The sequence below is a fragment of the Barbus barbus genome (genome assembly GCF_936440315.1).
Source record: "Barbus barbus genome assembly, chromosome: 41".
In the NCBI taxonomy this organism is placed as follows: Eukaryota; Metazoa; Chordata; class Actinopteri; order Cypriniformes; family Cyprinidae; genus Barbus; species Barbus barbus.
Window position 1 is genome coordinate 13,727,160 of NC_136719.1, and position 27,243 is coordinate 13,754,402.

The 27,243-nt window shown below is 41.3% G+C and overlaps 2 protein-coding genes across 4 annotated transcripts in view; one reads left to right on the forward strand and one right to left on the reverse strand.

The window, feature by feature from the left end:
• The window catches only part of LOC306860789 (sterile alpha motif domain-containing protein 11-like), a 61,758-nt gene extending 39,257 nt beyond the window's left edge, over positions 1–22,501 (forward strand). The window contains exons 7-13 of one of the 2 annotated variants that reach the window (XM_079402710.1): positions 7,260–7,404; positions 16,654–16,769; positions 17,437–17,515; positions 17,721–18,445; positions 19,359–19,435; positions 19,919–20,029; positions 20,707–22,501. In XM_079402710.1, the coding sequence (XP_079258836.1) occupies positions 7,260–7,404; positions 16,654–16,769; positions 17,437–17,515; positions 17,721–18,445; positions 19,359–19,435; positions 19,919–20,029; positions 20,707–20,949 (1,496 nt within the window). In that variant the 3' untranslated portion in view covers positions 20,950–22,501. Of the gene's footprint in view, positions 1–7,259; positions 7,405–16,653; positions 16,770–17,436; positions 17,516–17,720; positions 18,446–19,358; positions 19,484–19,918; positions 20,030–20,706 lie in introns of both variants that reach the window. The other variant, XM_079402709.1, reaches the window with a different exon arrangement.
• Positions 22,502–22,541: 40 nt separating this feature from the next.
• LOC306860790 (nucleolar complex protein 2 homolog) overlaps positions 22,542–27,243 on the reverse strand; it is a 34,556-nt gene continuing 29,854 nt past the window's right edge. For both annotated transcript variants that reach the window (XM_079402712.1, XM_079402711.1), the window contains exons 18-19: positions 24,421–24,525; positions 22,542–24,237 (exon numbers count right to left, since the gene is read on the reverse strand). In XM_079402712.1, coding sequence (XP_079258838.1) covers positions 24,107–24,237; positions 24,421–24,525 — 236 coding nt within the window. In that variant the 3' untranslated portion in view covers positions 22,542–24,106. The remainder of the gene's footprint in view (positions 24,238–24,420; positions 24,526–27,243) is intronic.

Genomic DNA, 27,243 nt, shown 5'->3' on the forward strand with positions numbered 1-27,243 from the left:
AGGCACGTTGAGGACGAATTCACAGACAATTCCCTTCCCGATTCTGTCAAATCTTCTCTCGTCTCATCATTCGCACTCCTCCCTTTCACTTTCCCAGCTCAACTTCCTTCCACTCTCCATCTCTACTCATCACATCCACCGCAACCACCTAAAAAAAGGTGTGGTTATTTGGAATCTGAAGCTGAGAAGAAAAGACAAGGCGTTTACCTGTCTGAAGGAAATTCAACGAGTGAAAGCAGCCGCATGATTTGCAGGGTCACAGTCGGTTCCTCCCCTAGATTTCTGGAAAAATGTCAGGTGTATGGTTTCATAATGGTTGCCATTGAAAACAGACTCACCAGGCCAAGGTGCTGTTCCTCCCCTGAGGAATGCAAGCGTGCTGGCTTGCCCCTGCACGCTGAGCTCATAAGCCTACGATAAGGCCGTGCCAGTCAACCGCTGCCAGCATGCCTGGCTGCCAGGACTTTGATGAGTGAGATACCTATTCTCACCTTTTCACCCAATGGTCTACTGTATACTTCTGTGAGGTTTCTTCAGTTTTTTTAAGGTACTGGTTTAGCCAAAAATGTCATCGTTTAGTCATCCTTGTGTCGTTCCAGATCTGTGTGACACAAAATGAGACATTGCACTGGTCATTCTTTTTCATGCACTTACAATGCAACTGGGACTGAGATTTTCAAGCTTCAGAAAGCACCTTCAAAGTAGCGCTGGGTGTTAAATCGATTTTATCGATTAACTCGAATGTGTAGTTTACGTCTACTTGTTTGAATGAAAATCGGTTTTCTCTTTAACATCCGCCGACGCTCCCCTCTGGGCTCCCATAGTTCCCGAATGAGCTCAGCCCTCTCACCGCATGTTTACCGTATAGGGTTGGGCCGATAGACGATGCTACCGTCCATCGCCGATGGCTGATAGACATCACAATGTTAAGCCGGTGTCATGAGAAATCAAGTCCCCCCTAGAAATCGGGTCCGCTTAGGACCCCAAGCAATCCCATTAGCTCAAATTACTTTTAATAGGTACTCTCTTTGGTGCCTAAATACAATTCCTACAAAATCATGTAATTATAAATGCTGTTTAAACTACGTTATAATGATAATTCATGTCTGTATTCGTTAGCTTATGTACTAGCATAGCATACAGATACTTGATTAGCTGCATAGCTTATTTTGTACAGGAATTTGCACTTATCCTACTTGGTCACAATTTTTTTTAATTATGTTATAAATTAAGCATTAAATGTCAAATGTTTTATTTTATAAATAAAACTAACGTTTTTCATTTTTTTCACTTAATAAGATGATATTACTTTTATTTATTAATTAGCAGTTAATCAAGTGTAAGAAATTACGTTTAATTTGTTTCATTATGCACTATTTTGCTCTATTATGCACTATATAGTAAGCCATACATTTTTACATTAATATCTTTGTATTTATTTAGGCAATGGGATCACTCGGGGTCCTAAGCGGACCCGATTTCGAGGGGGGACTTGATTTCTCATGACACCGGCATCATGATCCTCCCCCGCAATCAGCTGCATCCCAATACCGTGTGCGGAAAGAAAATGATGTGTACTACGCAACACCTTAAAGGGAATAAATACGAGATGGGAGGAAAATATGTATTTCAATACTTTCTTTCGCAGTTTTATAATCGGGTAATCATATTGTATATAAAATTGTGGGCATCAGGGAGCCGCTATTATGCCTGGCATTGAAACTGCTTTCACTTTCGAGATTCGCGATCGCACCTGGGGCGGCAGTACTTACTACACATTATACAAGATCAGATGCTTGCCAGTGGTGCTCAGGATCTGCAAATCATTCGTCATCGTCCCGCCAAAAAAAACGTACAGTCACTGATATTTAATGCTGTTGAATGTTTTGTTTGCACTTTATCAAAACTACCTCCTATCTACTGAATAGCAAGATGTTAAACTTGTTTAAGATGTTAAACAAAAAAAGGATTTCTTTGAACAATTTTTTGGTCATCTGCAGATTGATTTTAAGTAGGGGGAAAAAATCGATTTAAATCGTAAATCGGATTTTTTGTGAAAAAATCTGGCATTTTTTTCTTAGGCCATATCGCCCAGCCCTACTTTAAAGTATCATTCAAGTACTGAAAGACAGAAATATAAGTTGATCGCTGACAACAATATCCAATTGGCGAACAAATAATCTTTTTGTGTTGGATCTTTTTAAAATTCAAAGAGTATACAAAAGCACCAAATCAGTATCATAACATTTGTCCTTTTTTAATAAATCAGCTGATTCAGTTCACAAGTCGGACTGATTCAGTTCTCGGGTTTGACTAATTGACTCAATCTGGTCACAGCTGTTTACAGCTCACTGGAGAGGAAAATTATCAGTAAATAATTTAAATTCAGTTCTTATACAAATGTATTGTATGACTTCAAATATCTTTGAATAAAATGCACAAGTTGTATGGACCACTCTTATGATGCTTTTATGGTGCATTTGCATCCTTTTTGAAGCCAAAAATAACCTCTTTTTTGTGACTGCAATCACTCCCCATTTATTGGAGTGAATTTCTTCAAAATTCTCCTTTTTTATTCCGAAGTAATACAGGTTTGGAATGAAGATTGTACACATAATGACTTTGTCAAATTTTACATAATTTAAAACTTTACATTTATTTTTATTCAACACTTTAGATTTGCAGTGTTTCTGATAAATTTGCTGGTTCTGACTGGCTGTCTGTCCCAAACATTCCCTTCCCACTCCTTCATATTTTACTTGCTTTCCCCCCTTTGTCCTTAAGTCACTTTTAATTTATGTTCTTATTTGTTTTGTTTTTTGTTGTTGTTTCTTCAGCGCTATAGCTCACACAGAGCTGCTTTTGACTTTTTGCGAGTGAGTTTTCAGAGAAACTGCTCTGGCGCAGGGAAGCGTCAGCCCCAGCTGTGTTTCTGTGTGTTTTCTCCTCTCTTCTTTACCTCCACATGCCTCTATCTCCCTGCTCTCTCCTTTGAGATGCCTTCTTTCTATCTGGATCCTTTCCTTTCTTCATATGTCGGCACCTTCCTTATGGCTGTGTCTTTATATTCCACCACTCACCCCACCCCCTCGTGTGTGCCTCTGAAGTGTGTCGGGAAGTGTTGATGCAGTGTTGGGTTCTATACAGTAGAGGCTCCAAAGACCCCTTGACATAGGCGGAGAGTAGGGCCAGGCCCTTCTGACCATTCCCCCCCAGACACACGCACACACTCCCCCAGAACTCTCCACGCACAGCCCTGCTTTTATATTCTCTCTTTCTTTCCTCCCTCGTTCTTTCTCGCCTGGATCCCCGCAGAGCATCCTTTCATGTGTTTGAAGTGGAGGCCCTGAAATGAAAGGCCGTGAAGGAGGCGCGGATAGGTTTGTGTGAGTGTGTGCGTTTGGAGGTGTGTATAAGGTGTTGTGCACCTTTAGATTTGGCTGTGATGCGGTTTCTATAAGCACTCAAACATTGTGGCCATTCAGATTGATGGGGCCCATGTCCCTTTGCATTTTGGGCTGGATTTTGAATGCAATATATCTCTTTATGCTTGATGACATCTCTCTTTCTTTTAATATTTATAATATACAATTTTTATACACACACTACCATTCAAGAGTTTGGGGTACACTTGGGTTAAGTTTGTTTTTGGAAGAAAAAAGTATACTTTTATCCAGCCTGGACACATTAAATCGATAAAAAATTACAGGAAAGACATTTATACTGTTACAAAAGATTTCTGTTTCAAATAAATGCTGTTCTTTTGTCCTTTCTATTCATCAAATAATCCTGAAACAAAATTTACCACAGTTTTCACAAAAATATTAAGCAGCGCAACTGTTTTAACATTGATTATAATAAGAAATATGTCTTGAGCACCAAATTGAGCACTGAATACTGGAGTACTGGCTGCTGAAAATTTAGCTCTGCAACACATTAATTGAAGAAAAAAAAAACAAATATATATATATATATATAAATAGAACACAGAAAATAAAAAGTTATTTTAAATCGTAACATTTCAGAATATTACGTTATTATTATTATTATTGTGTAACAATTATTACAATATTTTTTAAAGTATTGTTGTTGTTATACACCAAGCCTAGTGAAAATATTCTAGTGAAATAGGATTTGAACCTAAACAGAATGAATTTCACTGACACGTCCTACGCTCATGTAAGTGAGTCAGAACTGTCACTGGTGCCTCCTCAAAAAACTAGGTGCATGACGCCCTGAATGGGAGTGAATTTGAAAACGAGAAAAAGGCTTGGGCTGCTCTGAGTTGCTTTTGGATCTGTCCCCCTGAAAGAATTCCCGATGAGTACTGTGTCTGTCAGCTGCTCCTGGCACACGTGGAGCTGTTGTGCCATACAGAAGCTCTCAAAGGCCTGCCAATGCTTTACCACGGGAGCTCTGTGTGTATGTGGTGCAGAGGAGACCAAATCTCCCTAGTTAAAGATTCCACAGTAACACTGACTCAGATGATGCAAATTCGAGGTGTGACAGAGGACGCGAGGTGAATGTGGGTGGGAGATGGTAGCATAGGTGTCAGGATGTCAGTGTTTGGATGAGTGGCGTGCTTGTACATGCAGCCCCTGGTGACCCTGTGCTAACTCTGTTGCAGGTTAAAGGGAATAATTCATCTCTGGGCAACCGAGGAAAGGGCTTCAGAGCAGCTTATGAATTTTACTGGATTTTGGGACAGTTTTACCCTGCTGGAAAGCCGATAGGTGTGTTTTGGAACATGGTGGCAGCAGCAACTCGATATTAGAAGGTTTGTTGTCTGTCCAAGATGGTCTAGGTCTCTAGGAGTATCAGTGATGTGCGAGAAACCAGCTACTATTTTCCAAAACACATCGGAAATCGCTTACTCTCTGATTAGGTGGTACTTTTAAATAAGTAATTATTTTGCGACCATTAAAAAAGTATGTTCTATTTAGTATAAATGTGTGTAGTATGTTGTCATTGTCATATGACCTACCAGTGTCACTGCCATTCGATAGTAAAGTGTCTATTCAATGCACAGTATTGAGTGGGTCACACTTTTGCCTTCTGTTTTATGAATGCTGTGAATTCAGACATGCTATATAATAAGGAAGTATGCGATTTTGGATGCAACCATCTACAAGTGTTTGCCAGATTTTTCCAGCTGGTTATAATGTGTGTGGACAGACTACTAATTGTTTTTGGTGATCTGGAATGAGCATGTGACCAAATGACAAGCGTTGCTGCTTTTCCATGGTGCATTTCCTTCTTCCTTTTTTTCATTCTTTTTTATTCCCTCTCACGAGCTGTTAGAGGTTTGTCCGCTGTCAGTCCGGGCCCCCGCGGGGCAGTGCAATAAACAGATCAATACAGCGGGCCTGTGCACATTAATATCTGTCGCGGTGCCTCCGACCCGATCACTCAGGCCCACACGCCAGCCTCGGAAATGGCCGCCAGCTCCCGAGGGAACCGTCTAATTAAAAAAGGGCCAGAGGAGAGAGGGAGCGAGAGATGAGAGTGAGGGAGAGGAAGAGAGGGAGGCCTGCAGGATGGATTTTCTATTTAACACCCTTTCATTAGAGAGAACGCTTCCTGTTGTGACCCTGTTAGTGTGGTAGTGTTGGGAGATGGTCTGGGCTGGTCTAACATAACAGATTCAGGAGGGAGACCAGCGGCTCTTATATTTCAGTCATGTTATCTCAAACAGCTTAAATCATAATTATTCATATATAGTTGTTTTTTAGCTTTGTTTTATTTTATTGCATTTTATTAGTGTTGTTTGCTAAGGATTAGTGAACTAACTCCTAACTATTATATTCCAGCACATCCTGCACTGTTTTGTGCTACGAACATGAATGATACCTCAAATTGAGTTTATTTTAATGAAATATCTTATATTTGTCAATAGGGCTGGGCGATATAGCCAAAAAAAATCACAATAATTTTTTTCATATCAGTCAATATCGATAATTATCACAATAAATGTAAAATCTTTATTTTTTTTTTTACCAAAGTGAAAGTTATAGAAAGCAGACCGTTAACTGTGGTTTTAAACTACTCTTTATGGTCAGAACATGACAAACGTTTCACGTTTTTGAATTCTTTTCACTTTTCCAGTCATTTTTCCTTAACAAAATAACCTTAGTCAATTCCTTAACATAAATACCTTAATAGAAAAATTATATCTTAGTTTCCGCATGTTCTAATGAGAGATATTGTTTCAAATCAAAAAACAGGTTTGTGTTGCCTGATAATATTAAGTCTCTTAGAAATGCATATTTGATAGTAGTAGTAGCTTGAGTTAGGATGCAGATGTAAATTTATGTTCATTATCAAAATCTTTAACATCTGTAAAAATTGTAGCAATTCAATTATTATTCCAATTCAGTTATTATTAAATTATTATTCCTCAATTATTCTGACTGTTTGAATTTTATTAACAATTTTTCTTCCATAGTAGCATTCATTTTGATCATGATAACTCCAGTTATAGCACCTCAATACCACTTAGTATCAATGCACAAATTCTATAACTATTATAATTATATTCCATTACTCCATTAATACATGTCTACGTTAATAATATAATAAAATTCAATATGAAAATCTCACATTTCTGCCACAATACCATGGTGCAGTTAGTGTTACTACAGTAAATCCATGGTAAATGATGGCAGTTTGTAGATTGAAAAGCCTTCTGACTGTATCGTTGCACACAGTGTTTGTCCTGTTTGTCAGCGGTTTTATATGGCTTTAAATTAGTTTAAATCACAGAGTCATTGGTGTTCTTCACTGAATTCAAGTGCTTTACACTGGATCTCACCGCGCTGTTTAGTGCTTGTTTGACCGAGTGAACGCTTCTGCTCTAGTGTGCTTGCGCTGCATCACCAACTGTTATTGTTTTATCGAGGAAAATCATATTGCGATAATTATCATTATCGTTTTATTGCCCAGCCCTATTTGTCAATAAACAATATGTTTCACCTGCATTTATGTCCCATAATGCTCAGGGCTTAATTGGGAGCTCCATGTTGAACAGTGTAGAAGTGACTCTGAAACATATGACCCTGGTTTTTCTTAAACAGATCTTAAAGATTCTTATTTGCGGTGGAGTGTGAAGTCTTGCCTGTGTGGCGGTTAACGTATCCTGCTCTGGGACTCTTGGACTGAATCTTACAGTGTTAGTTCAGAGCTAGACTGACAGATTTGGCGCTGACAACACAGACCGGACGAGTTTCTCAATTTAACTGGTCTGTTCCTTCCATTCACAGAGCTGTTGCGTGTGCGTCAGGAAGCCATGGCTGCCGTTAGAAACCATGGAGGAATGGAAGCCCACATCCCCACTGCAGGCAGCTCCTCCAGCCAGCGGCGCAAGCAGGGCCTTCCCCAACACAGAGACGCGCACTTCCCTGAGCGGTAATGCACATGCACAAAATCGTATTCTCTGGAATCTCTCTTTTGCAGGCATTTGATCTAAAATGTCAGATTGTAAACTAAATGTATGTTCAGTCTGTCATATTAGTCTGTCCTCCTTTTGCTTTGTGATAGGCAGAACATATTACAACCCAACATGGTGTCCTAACCAGACATGATGCAACAAGTTTTAGTGACAAGCATCTATCACTATCTCGACTAAAACAGAGATATTTTATGTTTACTGTCAAATTATGTGTCAAAAGACTTTGGGCCAATGAGATTTCACAGTGGATGGCGCTACCTAGTGCGATGCAGGAATAGAGATCAAACGACTGTCAAAATATCCTATCCCTTGTTACTTGTTACGCTGTCACCTCGTTTAACGAAAACTTAGATTTACACAGAAGAGATCGCTTGGACAGTGGCTGAAACCACATATGCGCTTTCTTGACTCTAGATTGTAGTGTAAAAGTGGATGAGATGTAAGCGTGCATGTGTGTTTGGTTGATAAATGCCCTTCTGCTGAATGGAAACCTCTGAGGCACACTTTAAGACCACAGATACAGGAAAAAATGCTAAGCTTTAAAATAACATGAATATTTTACATTAATAATGAAGCCAACATCTGACTCTAATGAATACTGCATGCATGTTGGAGTGGGTGACTGCCTGCCGAAGAGAAAAAGGGAAAAACTGAATTATGCACCAAAGTAATGGAAGAGGGAAAAGGGAGGGAAAAATGGAAGTTGGCGTTAAGGCCACAGAAAAATAGAAAATCCACTTAATGTGATGTGCCAGTGGGTATGATCTCTGCATATGACCTCTTCGCAACCCTGTTTGATTTGATCTTGTCAGGAGGCATTTATAGGGCTCAGGACCGAATGGGTCGCTAGGACAACACACGCCGTTCCCCCTCCCTGCAAGGTTTCTCCCCCCGAATATCTTTCCTCCTCCCTCTCTCCTCATCTCAGCAAGGCCACTGTGCTTGCGGTGCTCCCCTCCGCCTCCAAACAAAGCCCGGGCAGCGGGAGTAGGCAGGTAATTGCTTGTCGATTATTTATGTGGCGCGGGAAGCTGGAGGATCGATAATGGGCCGGCGAGGCGGTAGGGAGGAAGTGAATTGGGAGGGGTCGCCCAGCGTGGGTGGGGGAACTCTGTTCGGTTCCTGGCCCAGCGCAGCATCATGTCAGGAGCTCAGCGTGCAGCTTTGACCAGCCAGCCGCCGCAGCTCCGCCAGCTCACGGTAATTAGCCACACAGGACCGCTGATGTTAACGAGGCCTGCACACTTCCTAGGTTGTGGGTGAAAAGAGGGAGGGAGGAAAGTGATTTTTTTTCTCGCTTCTACATGCTCATTTTTTTGTTCATCGGTTCTTTAACCCTTTTTTTGACTGTTTTGTTTGAGCTCGGACTGATACAATGCACATTTATTGGGTTAACCCAATTCTGTCATTGTTTACTCACCCTCAGGTTGTTACAAACCTTTCACCTTTACCTTCTTTGTAACACAATATGAGAAACTGTTTTCTTTTCTATTGAATTGCAATGAGCATGGACCAAAGATTTCAAGCTTAAAAATGCAAAATAAAGGGCCATAAAAGTGTTACAAGTGGTCTAAATCACTTGTGTGCTGGGCATGTTTTTAAGAGTTAAAGGATTAGTTCACTTTTAAAAAAACTTTTGCTGATAATTTACTCACCCCCATGTCATCCAAGATGTCCATGTCTGTCTTTCTTCAGTCGAAAAGAAATTAAGTTTTTTGATGAAAACATTTCTATAATGGACTTCATTGGGACCCAAACGGTTCAAGATCCAGAGCAGCTTCAAAGGGCTTTAAACGATACCAGACGATGAATAAGGGTCTTATCTAGCGAAACGATCGGTCATTTAAAAAATAAATAAAAAAGTTTAAGTTTTATAAGCACAAATGCTCGCCTTGCTCTGTTCTGTGATGCGCGTTCGTGACGTCACGTAATACGCAATGACGTTGAAAAGGTCACGGTTGACTTAGGCGGAAGTACCGAGTCCGTGTTTACAAATGTGCAGAAGGAGGACCATATACACATATTCAAATGTCTTTGTGTCAGTTTATCGTTTAAAATGCCCATTTCGTGTGCGTATCCTGGGTGTTTTAATATTAAAAAGCCTACTGACTCGGTACTTCCGCCTAAGTCATCCGTTACCTTTTCCATGTAATTGCGTATTACGTGACGTCACGAACGCGCATCACAGAACAGAGCAAGGCGAGCATTTGTGCTTATAAAACTTAAACTTTTTTATTTATTTTTTAAATGACCGATCGTTTCGCTAGATAAGACCCTTATTCATCGTCTGGTATCGTTTAAAGCCCTTTGAAGCTGCACTGAAACTGTCATTTGGACCTTGAACCGTTTGGGTCCCAATGAAGTCCATTATATTGAGAAATGTTTTCATCAAAAACCTTAATTTCTTTTCGACTGAAGAAAGAAAGACATGGACATATTGGATGACATGGGGGTGAGCAAAAGTTTTTTTAAAAGTGAACTAATCCTTTAATGAGAAAAACAGCAATTTGTGAACTAATCACTCTTTTCGAGTCATTTAATTTGGTTTGCAAAATCAGTTCACAGAAACACTTTTGGATACATATATGGTGCTTTTATGTCCTTTATAAAGCTTGAAAACTTCAGTCCCTATACATTAAAATTGTATGTAAAAGAGCAACCAGTGCCGTCTTCGAAATTTAATCCGAGAATATGACAGTGGATATATGTATGTATGTGTGTATATATCTGTCTACATCTATGTATGTATCTCTCTATATCTATCTATCTATCTATCTATCTATCTATCTATCTATCTATCTATCTATATACAGGTACATCTAAAAAAAAAAATTGAATATTGTGAAAAAATATTATTTCAAAAAGTGGAACTTTCATATATTTTAGATTAATTAAATGTAAAGTAAAACATTTCAAAAGTTTTTTTGTTTTAATGATTAGAGCTTACAACTCATGAAAGTCAAAAATCAGTATCTCAAAATATTAGAATATTTACATTTGAGCTTCATTAAATGACCATCCCTACAGTATAAATTCCGGGTATCTCTTGTTCTTTGAAACCACAATAATGGAGAAGACTGCTGACTTGGCAATGATCCAGAAGACGAACATTGACGACCTCCACAAAGAGGGTAAGTCACAGAGGGTCATTACTGAAAGCTGTGGCTGTTTACAGAGTGCTGTATCAAAGCATATTAAATGCAAAGTTGACTGGAAGGAAGAATTTGGGTAGGAAAAGGTGCACAAGCAACAGGGATGACCGCAAACTTGAGAATACTGTCAAGCAAAGCTGATTCAAACACTGGAGGGCTTCACAAGGAGTGGACTGAAGCTGGAGTCAGTGCATCAAGAGTCACCAGCTCAGACGTCTTCAGGAAAAGGGCTACGAAGCCACTTCTGAACCAGAGACAACGTCAGAAGCGTCTTACCTGGGCTGTGGAGAAAAAGAACTGGACTGTTGCTCAGTGGTTCAAAGTCCTCTTTTCATATGAAAGTAAATTTTGCATTTCATTTGGAAATCACGGTTCCAGAGTCTGGAGGAAGAGTGGAGAGGCACAGAATCCATGTTGCTTGAAGTCCAGTGTGAAGTTTCCACAGTCAGAGATGATTTGGGCTGCCATGTCATCTGCTGGTGTTGGCCCACTGTGTTTTCTGAAGTCCACAGTCAACGCAGCCATCTACCAGGAAATTTTAGAGCGCTTCATGCTTCCTTCTGCTGACAAGCTTTATGGAGATGCTGATTTCATTTTTCAGCAGGACTTGGCACCTGCCCACACTGCCAAAGGTACCAAAAGCTGGTTCAATGACCATGGTGTTACTGTGCTTGATTGGCCAGCAAACTCGCCTGACCTGAACCCCATAGAGAATCTATGGGATATTGTCAAGAGGAAGATGAGAGACACCAGACCCAACAATGCAGATGACCTGATGGCCGCTATCAAAGCAACCTGGGCTTCCATTACACCTGAGCAGTGCCACAGGCTGATTGCCTCCATGCCACGCCGCATTGATTCAGTAATTCATACAAAAGGAGGCCCAACCAAGTATTGTGCATAGAAATGAACATACTTTTCAGAAGCCTGACATTTCTGTTTAAAATATCCTTTTTATTGATCTTATGTAATATTCAAATTTTTTAAGACACTGAATTTTGGGTTTTCATTATCTACCATAATCATCGAAATTTCAACAAATAAAGGCTTGAAATATTTCACTCTATGTGTAATGAATCTATATAATGTATGGGTTTCACTTTCTGAAATGAGTGACAAAAAATATTGACCTTTTTCATGATATTCTAATTTTTTGAGATGTACCTATATATATATATATATATATATATATATATATATATATATATATATATATATATATATATATATGACCTGGATGTTTGGGTGGGCTATAAGCTTTTAGCACAGACCGTGTGACATTGCAAACCCTCTAAAGCATCGACAGAGTCGACCAGGCTAAAACGGTGAGCCGGAAGCCATTCCTCAAGCTCACCTTTCTATTGACTCTCCATAATTGATTATCTGACGCCCATTAGTGGCTATTGTTAAAAACAAATCATTACCAAGATCAATAGTCCTGCAGCCACGGCCGGCCATTTGTCTGGGTTTAAATGGCAGATTGCATTTAGGAAATCTGCAAGGCAAATCCTAATGTGTTTGGCATGTGGGGCAGCACAAGTAACAGACAGTGGTCTGGGGTGGGGGGCGGTGGGTGAGCAAGAGCCTTATGCATTTTAATGTGCTTCCTGTGCAAATGTGTTCCCGCCTCGAGTCAAAGCGAGGCGGGCACGGTGTGGCGAGCGGCTAATCCCCCGCGCTCCTCTCATTAAGGGCCATCCTGTCAGCTCCGCTACACTTTTCTCTCTCTCTTTCTCGTCTGGCCAGTTTGGTGCTCTGCCTCCGCCTTTACACACACACAAACACACACACACACACACACACACACATATATGCACAACACTCCACACCGCTGTTGCTTTCAGGCAGGGAGCGACGCCGCTGCCACTCTGACAGGTCGTCACACATGAGCGAAGTGGCGTCTACTTGCCCTACTGCCAGCTAGGTTGCGAGAGAGCTAGAGAGAGATCGACAGATAGAGAAAAGGAGAGACAGGGCAGGGTGGAGGAACGGAGGCAGTTCTCAAAAGATGTAGAGGTAATTAAGCCAGTAAACTGAGAAGCAGTCAGTGTACTGGAAATAAATTTAACACATTTTTAAAGCTGCCTTGTGCAATTTCTTTTAATGTTAAAATACTCTAAGGGATGGTTCACTCAAAATTGAAAATACTGTCATCATTTACTGTATTATTATTTTTTTTTTTAAATCTGTGAAACACAAAAGATATTCTAAAGAATGAAAGTAAATGGGGTAGTAACACAGAATTGTTTTAAAATATCAATATCATTTAAATTCTATCTGTGAGATTATTTAAATTTCTGGGTGAATCTCTTTATTGCACAGAAATGTTAACTTCATTTTTGCAACTTCATCTGGTGCCACTAGTCAAACACTGCAGCTTTTAAATTTACATTTTGAATATTATATGTCAGAATACACATTAAAGCAGAATCATAGTCCCTGCTATCTGTCATATTGCTCTGTTTTTTCCTTGCTCTCTACCCCATTTTTCTTTTTCTGTGGGCCAAAGACCCAGAGTGAAACGGTTAATGCTTGCCTCATTCCAAAATTGCTTCCTATAAAAGGAGAAGCACGTCTGCCGGGCACGTCTCCCCATGATTACAGCTAATTACTATCGAGCGGACACCTCGCGGCCCCAGTCATGCAGCTTTAATTGACCGTTATTCATCTGTGGGACGCGCAGGGCGGCACAGTGTTTGGCAGGCCTGGCCAGCGCCGCCCGGGCTAATTGTGAGGCCTGAGGGATTAGGCCAGGTGATTACACACTTCACAGTGTAATTACATAAGCATGGCTGGGCTGCCGGCCCGACTCCCGGCCCCAAGGTCACGCGCTGCCTTCTTCCAGATTAATTGGAGCTGCCACAGAAGTGCGAGGCACTGGCGGAAAGCGGTTATACGATTAGCATTAACATTTCAACAGCCGCCCGATCGATCGATGATTTCCCCATTTTGTGTCTCTCCACACCTTCCACCACCCCTCCGTCCACACACACACACACACTCTCTCATTCCATGTCTCCCTGTTTTTTAGATTTCTTCTTTGTTTTTGCTCAAGACAGACACGCAAGGGCTATTTAGCTACAAAATGACGTAAAACCTAAGTAGAGCACAGCAAAATGTGGCTTCTCTCCTCATTTCTGATGTTTTGTTTTTCATCTCTTCTAGTTGGATGTTTATGTGTTTGTGTTGTGCTGTGTTGCTCAGTCTCTCTCCCCCTGGAGCAAGCATTGCTCAGTCACAAGTACAAAGCAACCGCGCTGTTCTTTCGCTCGCTTTAGGCACATTGGGTTTCATTTATATTTATGCATGTGTGAGCGTGTGTTTTGGGGGGCTCAGTGAAGAGTTCCTGTAAATGGAGGGGGTTGCACTGGCAGAGGAGCAGTAAAAAGCATTAAAAAGACACTGCAGGATCTGCCTGGATTTCAACACCTCACCACTAGCAGTCATAGTAGACGTCTTCATATTTTCCCCTCCTTCCTTTTCTCTCCTTACCCCTCCTCTCATTTTCTTCTCCCCCGCCAGGGCTCAATAAAGGCAGCCGCTGTATTGTATATGAACAGCCTGTGTTCTCCGCCTGTACAAAAGGAAAAAAATATAATTGAGGCTACGCGACATGCCACCTTTTTATTGGCTGAATACAGCGGAGAGAGACAGGAAGAGGAGGGGTTGTATGCATGTGTGTTGGGGTGGAAGAGGAAGAACTGTGTTAATTAGTGGGTGCTTCAGCCTGTAGCCCGGGCGAGGCTGGGGGGCCGCCCCAGCTGTCGGAGTATGACATGCTCTTATTGTGCATTCAGGCCTTATTACCAGAGTGGCAGGGCCACAGAGCGTGGTAGAGCAAGAGGGAGGGAGTGAGAGCGAGGAGATGATGGAGGTTGTGGTGGTGGGGGGGGCAAGGATACAAACAGTGCCGCTGTCCGCAGCGTGACAGGACTGATGAGGGGCTACGGTAGCTTGCGTGCACCGTGGGGAGCGATAAAAATAACCGATGGAAGAGAACGCAGCATTACCATAACACCACACAGCCATATTGTATTAGAGTTTGGAAACCTGTATTGTTAGTACATTGCACCACCACATTGTAGTAACAGATTGTTGGCAACCTGTTCATTACCATAATGTTGTTTAATTGTGTACCTCCTTAAAAAACCTGAATCATTACCGTAACGCCACATGAACATATTAAACTGTTGGAAATCTGTATTGTCAGCATACCACAGCACAACTAAAACAGACTGTTAAAATCCTGTATCATTACCGTAACACCGTACAGCTGTACCCGACTTTAAAAACCTGAATCATTACCATAACACCACACAGCCGTTTTAGGCTGTTGGAAATCTGTATCAGTCTGGTACAGATGTAAATTGTTATGGTAAAGAACCTGTATCATTACCATATTGCCGCACAGTTGTTCCAAAATGTTAGAAAAACCCTGTATCATTACCATAACACCACACAATAAGAAAGTGCAAGTAACAATTTACTAAAGTCATCATGGCATGCACTTATACATGTTCTGTATTTTATTTTGAGTGTTTCATGTGTGTACTTTAAAGAAAAAAATGATCTTTGCAATCAAAATCAAAATTTCATATATTTTTGTTTCACTTTGTTATAAAAAGTATAATGTGTTGTTAACACTGTTTCATGATGACTTTAAACAGGTTGCTAAAGGTACACATCCCGTGCCAGTAAGAACTAGAGCCCTGCATTACGGCCCGGGCCCGACGGGCCCCAACTTTTTTACGCCTCTAAAAAAAAAAAATTGCCGCACTGGTGTAAACAACACGAGGCCGTGCTGCCGCGACTGAGAGCAGCTTGATGGTGTTTAGTGTCCCGCAGCAGCAGGTGCGCAAGTATGCACGCAATAGGCTAAAGCTTGCTGCAAAATTCCAGCAAACATAACCATGAATGTGTCTGCGGGAAATATTAAGGAGATATTTGAATTATTTACTAATATACTAATGTTTTCTGAGTCTGTGTGGCAAGGATGAAGTTGCTGATCCTGACTCGCCGTCTCCTCATTAGAAGCGCCTTTAGAGAGAAATGCATCTTTATTGATTGTGATTAAGATAATAAAAGTTTTTTTTTTTCTTTTTAAATGTTAAGTAATAATTTAAAGCTTTCTATAGAGATATTTATCATGTCTGTGAGGCATGTATTCGCTCAGCTTCGGTTCATTTTTGTGAAGCGCTCCTGTTCAAGACGGCAGAAAGCGCATCATGTTTGTTTTCTTTGTTTTATAGAAGAACTACCTTTTGTTGGTATTGTGAGTGCACACAAATACAAGTAGACCCTTTACAGTTCCGAATAATGTATTACTCTTACCTTTATCAAAAAAATAATAAAATAAAAATGACGGTGTAGGCTATTTTAATTTGTTTCCACAAAAAAAATCCAAGTGTTTGCTGGTGCCTCCATGTCCTGCAGAGCGCGTTTTAGCTTCCACTCTCCGCACAAACTTACATATAGGCTAGCACACATTATTATTATAGCAGGTTTAACGTTTAAACATTATATGCTTGAACTGTTTTAGTATATCCATAGATTTTATTTTAGGCAAGTCGTGATGATATGAGAAGGCTAAATTGATCAAACATAGGCTATGATCAGCTCATGCCGATGGCCGCTTGGTCGTTACTTTAAAAAAACAAAAACTTATAGGCTATTTAAAGAACAAAAATGCTCCAAACATTTTTCTAAATAAACTTAATAAAAAAAAGAAACATAATAATTTTGCCATTACACACAAAACTGAACTTTTTTAATAGCCGAAACAGTAGTATAAACTGTTTTAGGAGAAGGGGCAAAAAAAGACAGGCTCGGGCCGGTAGTTCTGATAAGCTGTCGGACGTGGGCCGGGCTAGGGCCTGAGCGTCTCGGGCCAGGGCCGGGCCTAAATTTGAGGCCCATGCAGGGCTCTAGTAAGAACAGCAACAGAAGTTGCAAACATTGTACCAATACTGTTGCAGTGCTAGTCATGTGCGATGGAGACATGTAGAAAAACAGTAGCATTTGGTTAATGATGGTGTTTTTTGTTTGTGTACACAGAGACATATCGCACCCTCCTCCATTGCTGTCCCCTCAGAATGCTCCTCACATTGCTCTGGGGCCTCACCTGCGTCCCCCGTTCCTGGGCATGCCTTCTGCCCTCTGCCAAGCCCCAGGTGAGCTAGCTCTGCCAGATGAAACACACCCTCACATTAACTCCAAGCTCATTTAACCTGGCAGTTCTTTTAATGGGTTATAGGTTGTTTTCCACCCATATACACATTCAAGAAAGGTCTCTGATAAAGCTATTTATATTTATATTTGTCTCACATTTACAGTAGCCCCCAAAATAATTTACACACAAAAAACATATACAATTGTCTTTGCATTATTTAACAAAATATCAACTTCTGTGTTGTACAATAGCATTTAAATTAATAAAGCACAAGTGCTTTTCAACCAATACTTGAGGTTTGTTAGGTTTAAAATTATACAACAGTAGATACTGATCAACATTAAGGTAAAAGGGACACTTTCTTGTGGTAAAACATGTAACATGTCCATAGTTAATGTCAAACTATTCCTGTATTACTCTGTTGGGACACCTGTGTGAATTTGAGAAGAGCTGACTTTGTATATCCACTAAAAATTACCTTTAGACCAGTTGGTAAAATGTAATTGCAAAAATGACTCATTCCAAAATTGAAAGAAGCAAAAAAGTTTAGCATAATTTATTTGGAGCAACTGTATTGAGTACTATGTTGAATAATGTGAAAAATTTGTGAACACTAGATGTAATTGTATACAGATAGATGTATTTCTTATTTTGTCATTGTCCTGTAGGCTATGGTTTCCTGCAGCCTGCTCAGGCAGAGATGTTCGCCCGTCAACAGGAGATTCTTCGTAAACAGAATCTTGCTAGGTAATGTTATAGAGCTGCACAGAGAAACGTGTCTCAGACTCTTATTAAAATTGATGTTTGAGCAACTGCTTGTACTATAGCAAAAGATAGAATTAATTGATGATGTGTGGAATTTCATATTATTATGTAATAGTGCAAGCTTCTCTCTGGAAATATTTATTTCCAAGTTGCAGCGTGTCTCTCTGATTGTGGATTGTTCCTCCAGGTTGGAAATGTCTGCTGAACTGTTGAGACAGAAGGAGTTAGAGAACCTCCACAGGCAGCGACTGCTTGCGGACCCGCTGGGCCTGCATCCTGGGCTCCCTGCAGAACACCCTGCCTTGCGCAGCCTGCAAGAAATCCCAGAGGGCCACCCACTCCGAGAAGAGCTCAATCGCCGCAACGCCATGCTGGTTTTGCGGCACAACAACACCCCATTACTCTCCTTCAACCACCAGGGGGCAGAAGCAGGCACTTCCTCTAAAGACCTTAGCAACAGGAAGAGCTTGAGGAAAGGAGGACCACTCAGAGGGGACCAACAAGGGGGTTCATCTGAGACTAAAGAGATGCTTGGGGAGGCCTGTGCACGGGACGGAGAAATAGAGGGACAGGAAGAAGACATGAAAGACTTTGATAATGATGCAGAGGTTGGGGAAGACAGGCCTGAGAGGCTTTCCAAAGTTGGCGGACATGGTCTTGGTTCAGAGGTGTGCCAAGTCAAGGATGTGATCAAGTCTAGTGAAGCGGTGAAAGAGCTGGGGGAGGGGTCAGGAAGGCTCAGTGCTCCTTGTAGCTCCATTGGCCAAGAGTCACCAACCCACCACCTCTTCACATCAGGACTGAGCAAGAGCGAGGCCAAATACCTGCCACCAGGAATCCCATCCTTACCCACCTTGCCTGGACAAGCTCTGCCCTTCACCTTTCCATACACCAGCCCTTACTTTCACACCGGTGAGTTTACAGCTCTTCGCAATTCAGATAAAAAAAAAACAATCACATCCAATGAGAGACTGCATTTTAGAGACAGCTTTTATATACGAAATCCTCCAATTCCAGTTCAGCAAACTCGTCCGATGCACTAAAACAAACATATACAGCACTAGTGTTAGTGACACCATATGCCTGCTCCTCAACTTCAACAATCTGTAAAATCTGGATTTCAAATAGTATTCCTTGTCCTCAGAGAGACAGAAAGAGTGAGTTAGAGAAACTGAGAAATTGAGCCCAGAGTGCAAGCAAGCCCAGAGCAAGTTTTAATGGAAAATGAGTATCCTAATGAGGAAATGACCAACTCAGAGAGAAGCTGAGCTAACCCTCCTAAGGCATTCTAGCAAATACTGAACATGCAACATACAAAAAGATTTTGGCTCACACACAAAAATGCACCAGTATACCAACATACAAGTCCTATCGTACCATTGATAGGGTGGGACAGAATGCGAACCAACACAAAAACATGACTTCTTAAAAAATTGTTGCAAGAACTAAAAAAAGGTTGTCCCTCAAAGTTACTTTCACAAGACGACAGAATTGTGAGGTGAACAATTCTTTCAAGAGATAAACACATTAAAGAAGCATACAAGGTTTAGCCCAGCATTAATATCTAGTTAAAGGCTAGAACCTGATGTGTTTTACCACACATAACTTGAATGAGTGCAGAGCAACCTCAGCCATCTGAAACGCATTACCTGTTCCAGCTGAGAGACCTCCCTCAGGAAGGGGCCCTGTCGCTGACCTTTACTAAACTCTGTAATAGGCAGGGTCAATAACAGAGCAGCGTGTAGGCGCAAGCATGCATGTAAGGGGACAGGGGGTCTTCTGTCTCTAATGATTTCTGCTTCCTCTCGGCCCGGCGGGCCCATAGGCGCCATGGGAGGTCTTTTTGTGGACGGAGAAGAGGCGGGAGCAGCCGAGGACATCAGCAAGTGGAGTGTGGAGGAGGTGTGCAGCTTCATCAGCAGCCTAGCAGGCTGTGGGGAGTATACACAGGTGAGGACAAGAGCAGGAGCAGAGCGTTGGACGCCTCCTCTCCTCCCCCTGCCTTTAACAGGGGCTACTGGAGACATACAGTACAGCACAGAACGAAGAACACGTGCTGCAATTCGTAGACGAGAAAATTAGACCAGAATAGCTTGATTTAGATGTTTCTAGAGCGTACTTTAAAAAGTTAGAAGGCCGCTCTGCGCTGCTCTTATCTTTCTCACTCACAGCTGTCTCACACATCTCACCACACTGGATATCACTCTGTCGCATGCGCAACGCATCACCAAAACCCCACTGTCGACCACAGCGCACCTCATTTCACTGCAGATGCGGAGTGTGCATGAGCCTCCCCGTGGAATGAGAGTCACGTGAATTGTGTGCATGTGGAGTGAATTGGTGTATGTTCATCAACATCAGCTGAAGCCAAGTCATCTCTTTCAGGTCTTCAGAGATCAGGCCATCGATGGCGAGACTCTGCCACTGCTGACAGAAGACCACTTGCTCAACAACATGGGATTGAAACTAGGGCCTGCCCTCAAGATCCGCTCTCAGGTAAAAAAAGGACTTGCTGTACCAGGGGTGTCAAATCCTGCTCCTGGAGGACCCACTGTCCTGCAGATTTCATGCAGACCTTACTTCAACACACCTCTCTGTCAAGTAATCCTGAGAACTTGATTAGCTGATTCAAGTGTGTTTAAATTGCTGCAAATAGGGCATAGCCAAACACTACAGGACAATAGTTCCCCAGGAGCAGGACTGTACAGAGGACAAGAAGTGGCAGTAATAGTGGGCAGATATACCATAGAGAAAGGGTGGGCAACTCTGTCCTCATTGCCCTGCAGAATTTAACTCCAACCCTAATCAAACGCTCATGAACAAGCTTATCAGGATCTTCAGAATTACAGGTGAGCTTGATCAGGGTTGGACAACAGGTCTGTAATACATGAAGCAGATTAGAACTTCCAGCTAGAAAATATTTGTAATTTTTACACCTGTGGGGCAACTTTCATAACCTTGCCCATAGCCCCATTAACCTATAGCAGGGATAGGCAACTTTGGTCCTAGAGAGTTTAGCTCTAACCCTAATCAAACACACCTAAAACAAGCTAATTAATGTCTTCAGGATTACTAAGGCTATAAGCAAAGTGAGTTTTTTTTCCAGATTTTCTACGACTGAATTTGAGTGTACAGTGTGAGAAGTAACGCTGGCATGTGGCTGCTTTCCTCAGGTGGCGCGACGTATTGGCAGAATATTCTACATGACCAGCTTCCCGCTGGCCCTCCCGCTGCCACCATCTGCTCTGCGCCCCACAGACAGAGACCCCCTGCCCGCCGAGACCCGCCCTCCTTCTACCGGCAGTACTTCCTCCCCATTCAGTGCGCCCCCTCCTGCCTGCCGCTCCTCTCCCAAACAGGAGAACGGAAACCCCTCCTCAGCGGGAGCTTACGACTCCACTAAACCTCCCTCGTAGAATTGGCCATTAAAACTCTTGACTGCTTCTCCATATGGCAGAGGCAGTGCTTCAGGGAGGAGGTAAAAACGTAGAGAGAGGTCACGAAGGAGGCCCTCTTTGAACTATTTTTTCCTTCCTCTTACCCCCCTCTATCCCCCCTCCCGAAATAAAAAGCAAACTTGAGGACCTTTATGCAGAGGCACTTAATCTGTTTAGGAAAAGTGTGGAGAAATGTGCAGAAAGACGAGAGACACTGATGAAACGACACGGGCTAAAACAGCTCCACCCTTCGCAGGGGCTGTGTGGAAGCCAAAATCCAAAGATGTGCAAATAGGGACTTGGGGACGAGACAGGAAGCGTTAGAGTGTGCGAGAGATGAATGTAAGCAGACAGCTGCTCTTAAACGGCATGCCAGAGGGAAGGGAGACGCATCCAGCGAACGTACGAGGTACACATGCGACATTCTTTTGTGTCAGATGTTGTAGGAAAGCAACATTCGCTGCGATGAACTCGTGGTACCTAACATTCTCGGGGAGCGGTGAACTTCGAAAGAGATGCATTCTTTTTCTGCTTTCACGCCAACTCCTCCTTCTCCTCCTCCAACTTCCAGCCGTTTTAAATTCTCTGGAGTTGGTTTCGCTTCGAAAAGACTAAATCCTCCAAAGAGGAGTAAATATAAGAACAGGATGGAACTCATTTGCAGTCTTGACCAGTGCAACTATGCATTCCACAGTCCAAAACCAAAGATGGATGGATGTGGAATTTCAAACGAGATCTAGCATTGATCTCTCCAGTGACGAAACAAGGTACACATACAGGGCGCCATACTAAAGGAAGTGAAATGGAAAAGGACCTCAAAAAGAGAGATGTGTATAGCACTTAGACTTCCTGTGACCAATAGCCATCAGCCAAAGCAATGGCCCAAACTCTCACCCGACAAACAGCTGGGCCCGTTTTAATTTCACAATACCATGAAAAAAGAGCATTAGGGAAGGATGGACATCCCTCCCGATGCCTGTCCATAGATGGATTAATGCCATTGTGAGGTCACACTTACTGCTGTGTGAAAGACGTGTTATCCTGAATTGTACAGAAACATGCTCAAAATGAGAATATACTGAAGATGAAATAAGTGGTACGTTTTGTTAAATGTAGTTGCACGAGTTAAAAATCTTTATTACTGAACAAAATGTGAATGGCTGACTCGGTGGTACTTTTGTTCATCTTTTTCTGTTTTCTGTGTATTCCAGTTGTAATAATCATGAGCCCCAATCTTAAATGCCACTTCAGCATATAAATGAGAAAAAAAAATATTTATAGGAATTTGTTTGCTGTAGTTAGAGCAGCGAAATATTAAATTGTCCTTAAATTGATCCCAAAGAACAATACTTTTCTCTTGTTGCAGGGAAATGGAAGGCACAAAGCTCTTTATGCAAATCTTTGAAATTGTTTTTCTTTTTAAATATGTAAGCAATTAATTAAAATCGTCTCTAGATTTCCCATCAATGTTTTGTCTTCATCCTATTTTTCTATTCTCTGCTGGGTGAAATAAATCCTATTGCAAACTTGCAAATGCGCTCTCTTTTTTTCTTTGAGTAATATGTTTATTTCCAAACTCCTCCACAGTAGGGCAGGGAGTGGCAGCCCCAGCGGACGGTAAATCCCCCCGGTTATGGGAGGGAGTGGGGGGAGGGGGGCAGGGTTCAGGTCAACAACAGCTGTCAGAGCGTCAGGTTCAGTCGCAGGCCAGGGCCCCTGTGGCCCCCGCCTAACCCAAAGAACAACTGACTCTCGGGGACGTCCACCATCCGCCCCTTAAAAAAATCTTTTTACTACACCCGTGACTGTCAGTGCCAGGTGCTGCATGTGATAGACGTGTAAACCTGTTACCCAGACTCGCGGAAACAGGCATGATTCGTGCGGCAGCTCTAGTGCAAACTGAATTTACTCTAATGCAGCCCAGCTGACGTTCAGTCACGGTGGCCTGAATTTAACGTTGCTTGACGTTCTGAACAGCACCTCAAGCTGGGAGTGATGGAAAGAACAGAGCGCAAAATATGTGTGCTCACACTCCCATTATGCAACAAGAAAGATGCTTCAGCCATAAACAACAGCTGTTACACCCAGTTGTGAGCATAAGAGAGGATGATTTAAAAAAGGAATAAAATGAATTTACCATTTACTGAACCTTTAAGTTGTTCTAAACCTTTGACTTTCATTAAAACGCAAAAAGAGAATGTGTTGGACATGGTTTTCCTTGCAATTACAGTGAATGTGGACATTAAAAAGGATGCAGAAACACTATTAAAGTTTACACTATTAAAGAGTCTTCTGATGTTTTATGTTAGGTTTGAGACAGACCTAAATTACTCATCATCTGTGAATAGTTTTTCTCTCCAGTGAACTGTACCATATCAGTTGATCTCGAGAACGAGATCAGTCTTAATTGTTCAGACTTGTGAACTGGATGAAACGAGTCAAAAAAAATTTGCTAAACGTAAACAAGGATAAATTTCAGTTTTTGACTATTCTAGTAGAGTAGTCTTTCTTAACTAATTTCTTACAGCACCACTAGAGCTGTGTGGAGTGCTGGCTTAAACGCTGCTTTAAAACATTTAGAAAAAGCCAAGCGGTTTCAGAAAGTGACGTGAAAGCACTGAAGGGGAGAGATGTTTTGGCGAGAGAACAGGCTGCTCTCTGTTTCCGTCTCTTCCTCTCTCCCCACCTGGGCAGCACAGCCTGGCAGTGGATGATACGAGCGTTTGGCAGCCTGGTGCTCAGGGCCGACCCCGTGCCTCCACCTCCCGCCTCTGGCCTACCCATTCACCACCTCCAAAACAAGCAGTGCCCTCGGCACAATGCAACATCTCCAAATACTGAGCTGAAAAAGATAGCCTTTAGTAGTTTTAAAACAAAGTTCAGATTTCAGAAGTTCCATTTTTAATAAGGTCTTTTTAATTTGACAACCTTACGAAATGTTAGATTAATTTGTTTCACACTTGGTGCAAAAAAACCCCCAAAAACCCTAATTACTACAACAGGGGCTGTACATGGCTCTTAAAGGAACAGTTCACTGAAATATATTTCATTTCTTGGTGAGCTATTGCTTTAATAACAGTATAAATCATGTTTGGATGTGAAATAGAAATGTTGTCCCTCTGATGTAACACTGAGTTTAGTCCTGATCAGAGAGCTCCAGGTCCTCAACCATATCTTCATCTCCTTCAGCCACCTCCATCAGCTCTGTGTTCAACATCTTCTTTGGTGCTTTGCCTTTAGAAGAAGAGGGCTTCCTCTGGTCACCATCTGAGACAATGATAAAAATGGGGAAAAGATAAATGTCATGCTACCTACAGTTCAGATGGTTGAAAAATATGAGCAGAATTGTGTTGAAAACATATACAGAAGATTTTATAGTTTCAAAGACACAGTGAATATATCTAACCCTAAACAAAGCCAATCCTAGCTCATTACAGAAACACATGTTACCTGAATCATCCTCCTCCAAGTCATCTATATCCTCTTCATCATCATCGCTCAGGTCTGAGAGGTCCTCAAGGCCTTCATCGTCTCCATCAGAGTCACCCTTATCCTCTGTTTTAAAAAAAATAAAAAATCAGATAATGTCTTCAGCACAATATTCATTTGTATTCATTCATTCTGAAGTTCACAAGCTCTAATCCAATTGATCTTACAAGTGATCTTACTGATACTGAGGTAAGGTGAACAGGTTGATTAAATTGGCATTTTAAAGTCAACATTAAATCAAAATTCATTGGTACATGGTTAATCCAAAGAAATATGTTCGACTTCATAATTTTTAACCTTCAAAAATGATGTTTAATTAGTGATTCTCCGATGGTGCAATTGACTGTCAGCATCTTTCATATACACACAGCATATAAACTACAGCAGGTAATCAAGTCAGCTGTGTGAATGCAAGATAGATTGACAATATTCATTTCTTGAAATGTTATTTTGAATCTCTTTTACTGTGGTGTTCAAGATTGCTTTATCTGGCTCAGTTTAAGTAGCACATGAACTGATCATCTCTTTCTCTTCACTCCTAGTTGTAGCACAAAATAAACATGAATGAACATAAAAATAAATAATTAAGAGAAAAAACATTTAGAAAAGATACAGAACAACTTATTGAAATGTATGATGGGCGTTGTAATCGCTCAACCAACCGATAAATAAAACAGCTTATAAATAAGTAACAATGTTACATTTACCTCAGGAAAGCAGTTTAATGTCCATAAGCTTAACAGTTAGCTAGAAAAAAAACTAATGTTACATTCATTTTAATTTTGTCATTTCAGTAAAAAAAAAAAAAAAAAAAAATTTGTTCTCGATATTTAAAATATAAAGACTTGGTCTGCCACTAAAACGTCTTTTGACTTGTTATATTTAATTTTCGCTAAGTGAATACTCAGTTATAACGTTACATTTAACTTTTAAGACAATCTATAGACTATACATATGAACTCCCATTAAACACAACAAAAAGAGCTTGTTTGGTTCTAGTGGAAGAGTTCGTCTAGAGACTAGACTAAACCACAGCTGACCTACCCATGCTGCTCACGCATAGGTTACTATTTACATGACAAAAATAGAGGCTAGCGTCTGACGGCAATTTAGCCTTGTTAATCCAGAGGTGTGTGTGGGAGTGTCTCGTTCTCTGAAGAGGACGGGGTTGAAATCCCTGAGCTTTGAAGTGGGATTTGATTAGATGCTGCCTGGGAGGTGAATGGCAGCACAGACACCTCCCCAGCCAGGCACCCTCCACCCTAATTACCCAGCACACACTGGAGCCAGCCAGAGGGGGGAGCCGAGCTTAACACCAGGCGCACACCTTGCTGCTGAGAGGAGCCTCATGCATCTTAATATAACCGGCGACCGGCTGACCGGAGAGTTCAGAGAGGGTACAGAAAGTCCAGCAGGAGCATGAGGCAAAGACTTTAACGACTGCCTGTGGGCTGATCAATACAGTGAAAATGTAAGAGGGAAAAAAAAAAAAAAAAGAAATTCAAAGCCACAATCTACATGTTGCTCTCAGCTCTGAAAACAGCCATGACACAGAAACACTGAAGATGAGGGTGTTTACAAAATCTCCACTTTAAGATGGAGAAAGCTCAAGCCAAGTCTTTGAGAACGTTGAAGGCATTAAACGATCTGGCACACTGCAGTGACAACAAAATAACAAACACGACTCAAGAATATTAACGGGCCAAAAGCAGACCAACCCAGCAGGTAGTGAAACACACCAAAACTTAAGAGACAAACAAACTAGAAGTTGGGAAAAGTCATCAGACTACCTCAAAATAGTGACAAACGGATACAGCACATTAACTGGGCAATACTGGGCCAACCTGAGTTTATTCCAATGAGAATATCAACTTGTTAATAATTCAAATGATGGAAACTTGATATTAAGATTGAATCAAAAAAATTATGAATGTTTTGCAATCTGTTTCTGCCTTTCCAACTGTGGTTGGATAAACTATTCATTTGAAAAGTGTACAGAATCAATGATTGGGGTCAGTAAGATTTTTAAATTTTGCAAGACCCCTGTTATGCTCACAAAGGCGATATTTATTTGATCAAAGATACAGTAAAAATTTATTTTGTTAAATATTTATAAATAACTTGTTTTTAAGATATCTTAACTAAATCTTTTATTTTAATAATTATTTTAATAATTCTAATATACAGTGGGTACGGAAAGTATTCAGAGCCCCTTACATTTTTCACTCTTTGTTATATTGCAGCCATTTGCTAAAATCATTTAAGTTCATTTTTTTTCCTCATTAATGTACACACAGCACCCCATATTGACAGAAAAACACAGAATTGTTGACATTTTTGCAGATTTATTAAAAAAGAAAAACTGAAATATCACATGGTCCTAAGTATTCAGACCCTTTGCTGTGACACTCATATATTTAACTCGAGTGCTGTCCATTTCTTCGGATCATCCTTGAGATGGTTCTACACCTTCATTTGAGTCCAGCTGTGTTTGATTATACTGACTGGACTTGATTAGGAAAGCCACACACCTGCATATAAGACCTTACAGCTCACAGTGCATGTCAGAGCAAATGAGAATCATGAGGTCAAAGGAACTGCCTGAAGAGCTCAGAGACAGAATTGTGGCAAGGCACAGATCTGGCCAAGGTTACAAAAAAAATTCTGCTGCACTTAAGGTTCCTAAGAGCACAGTGGCCTCCATAATCCTTAAATGGATGACGTTTGGGACGACCAGAACCCTTCTTAGAGCTGGCCTTCCGGCCAAACTTAGCTATCGGGGGA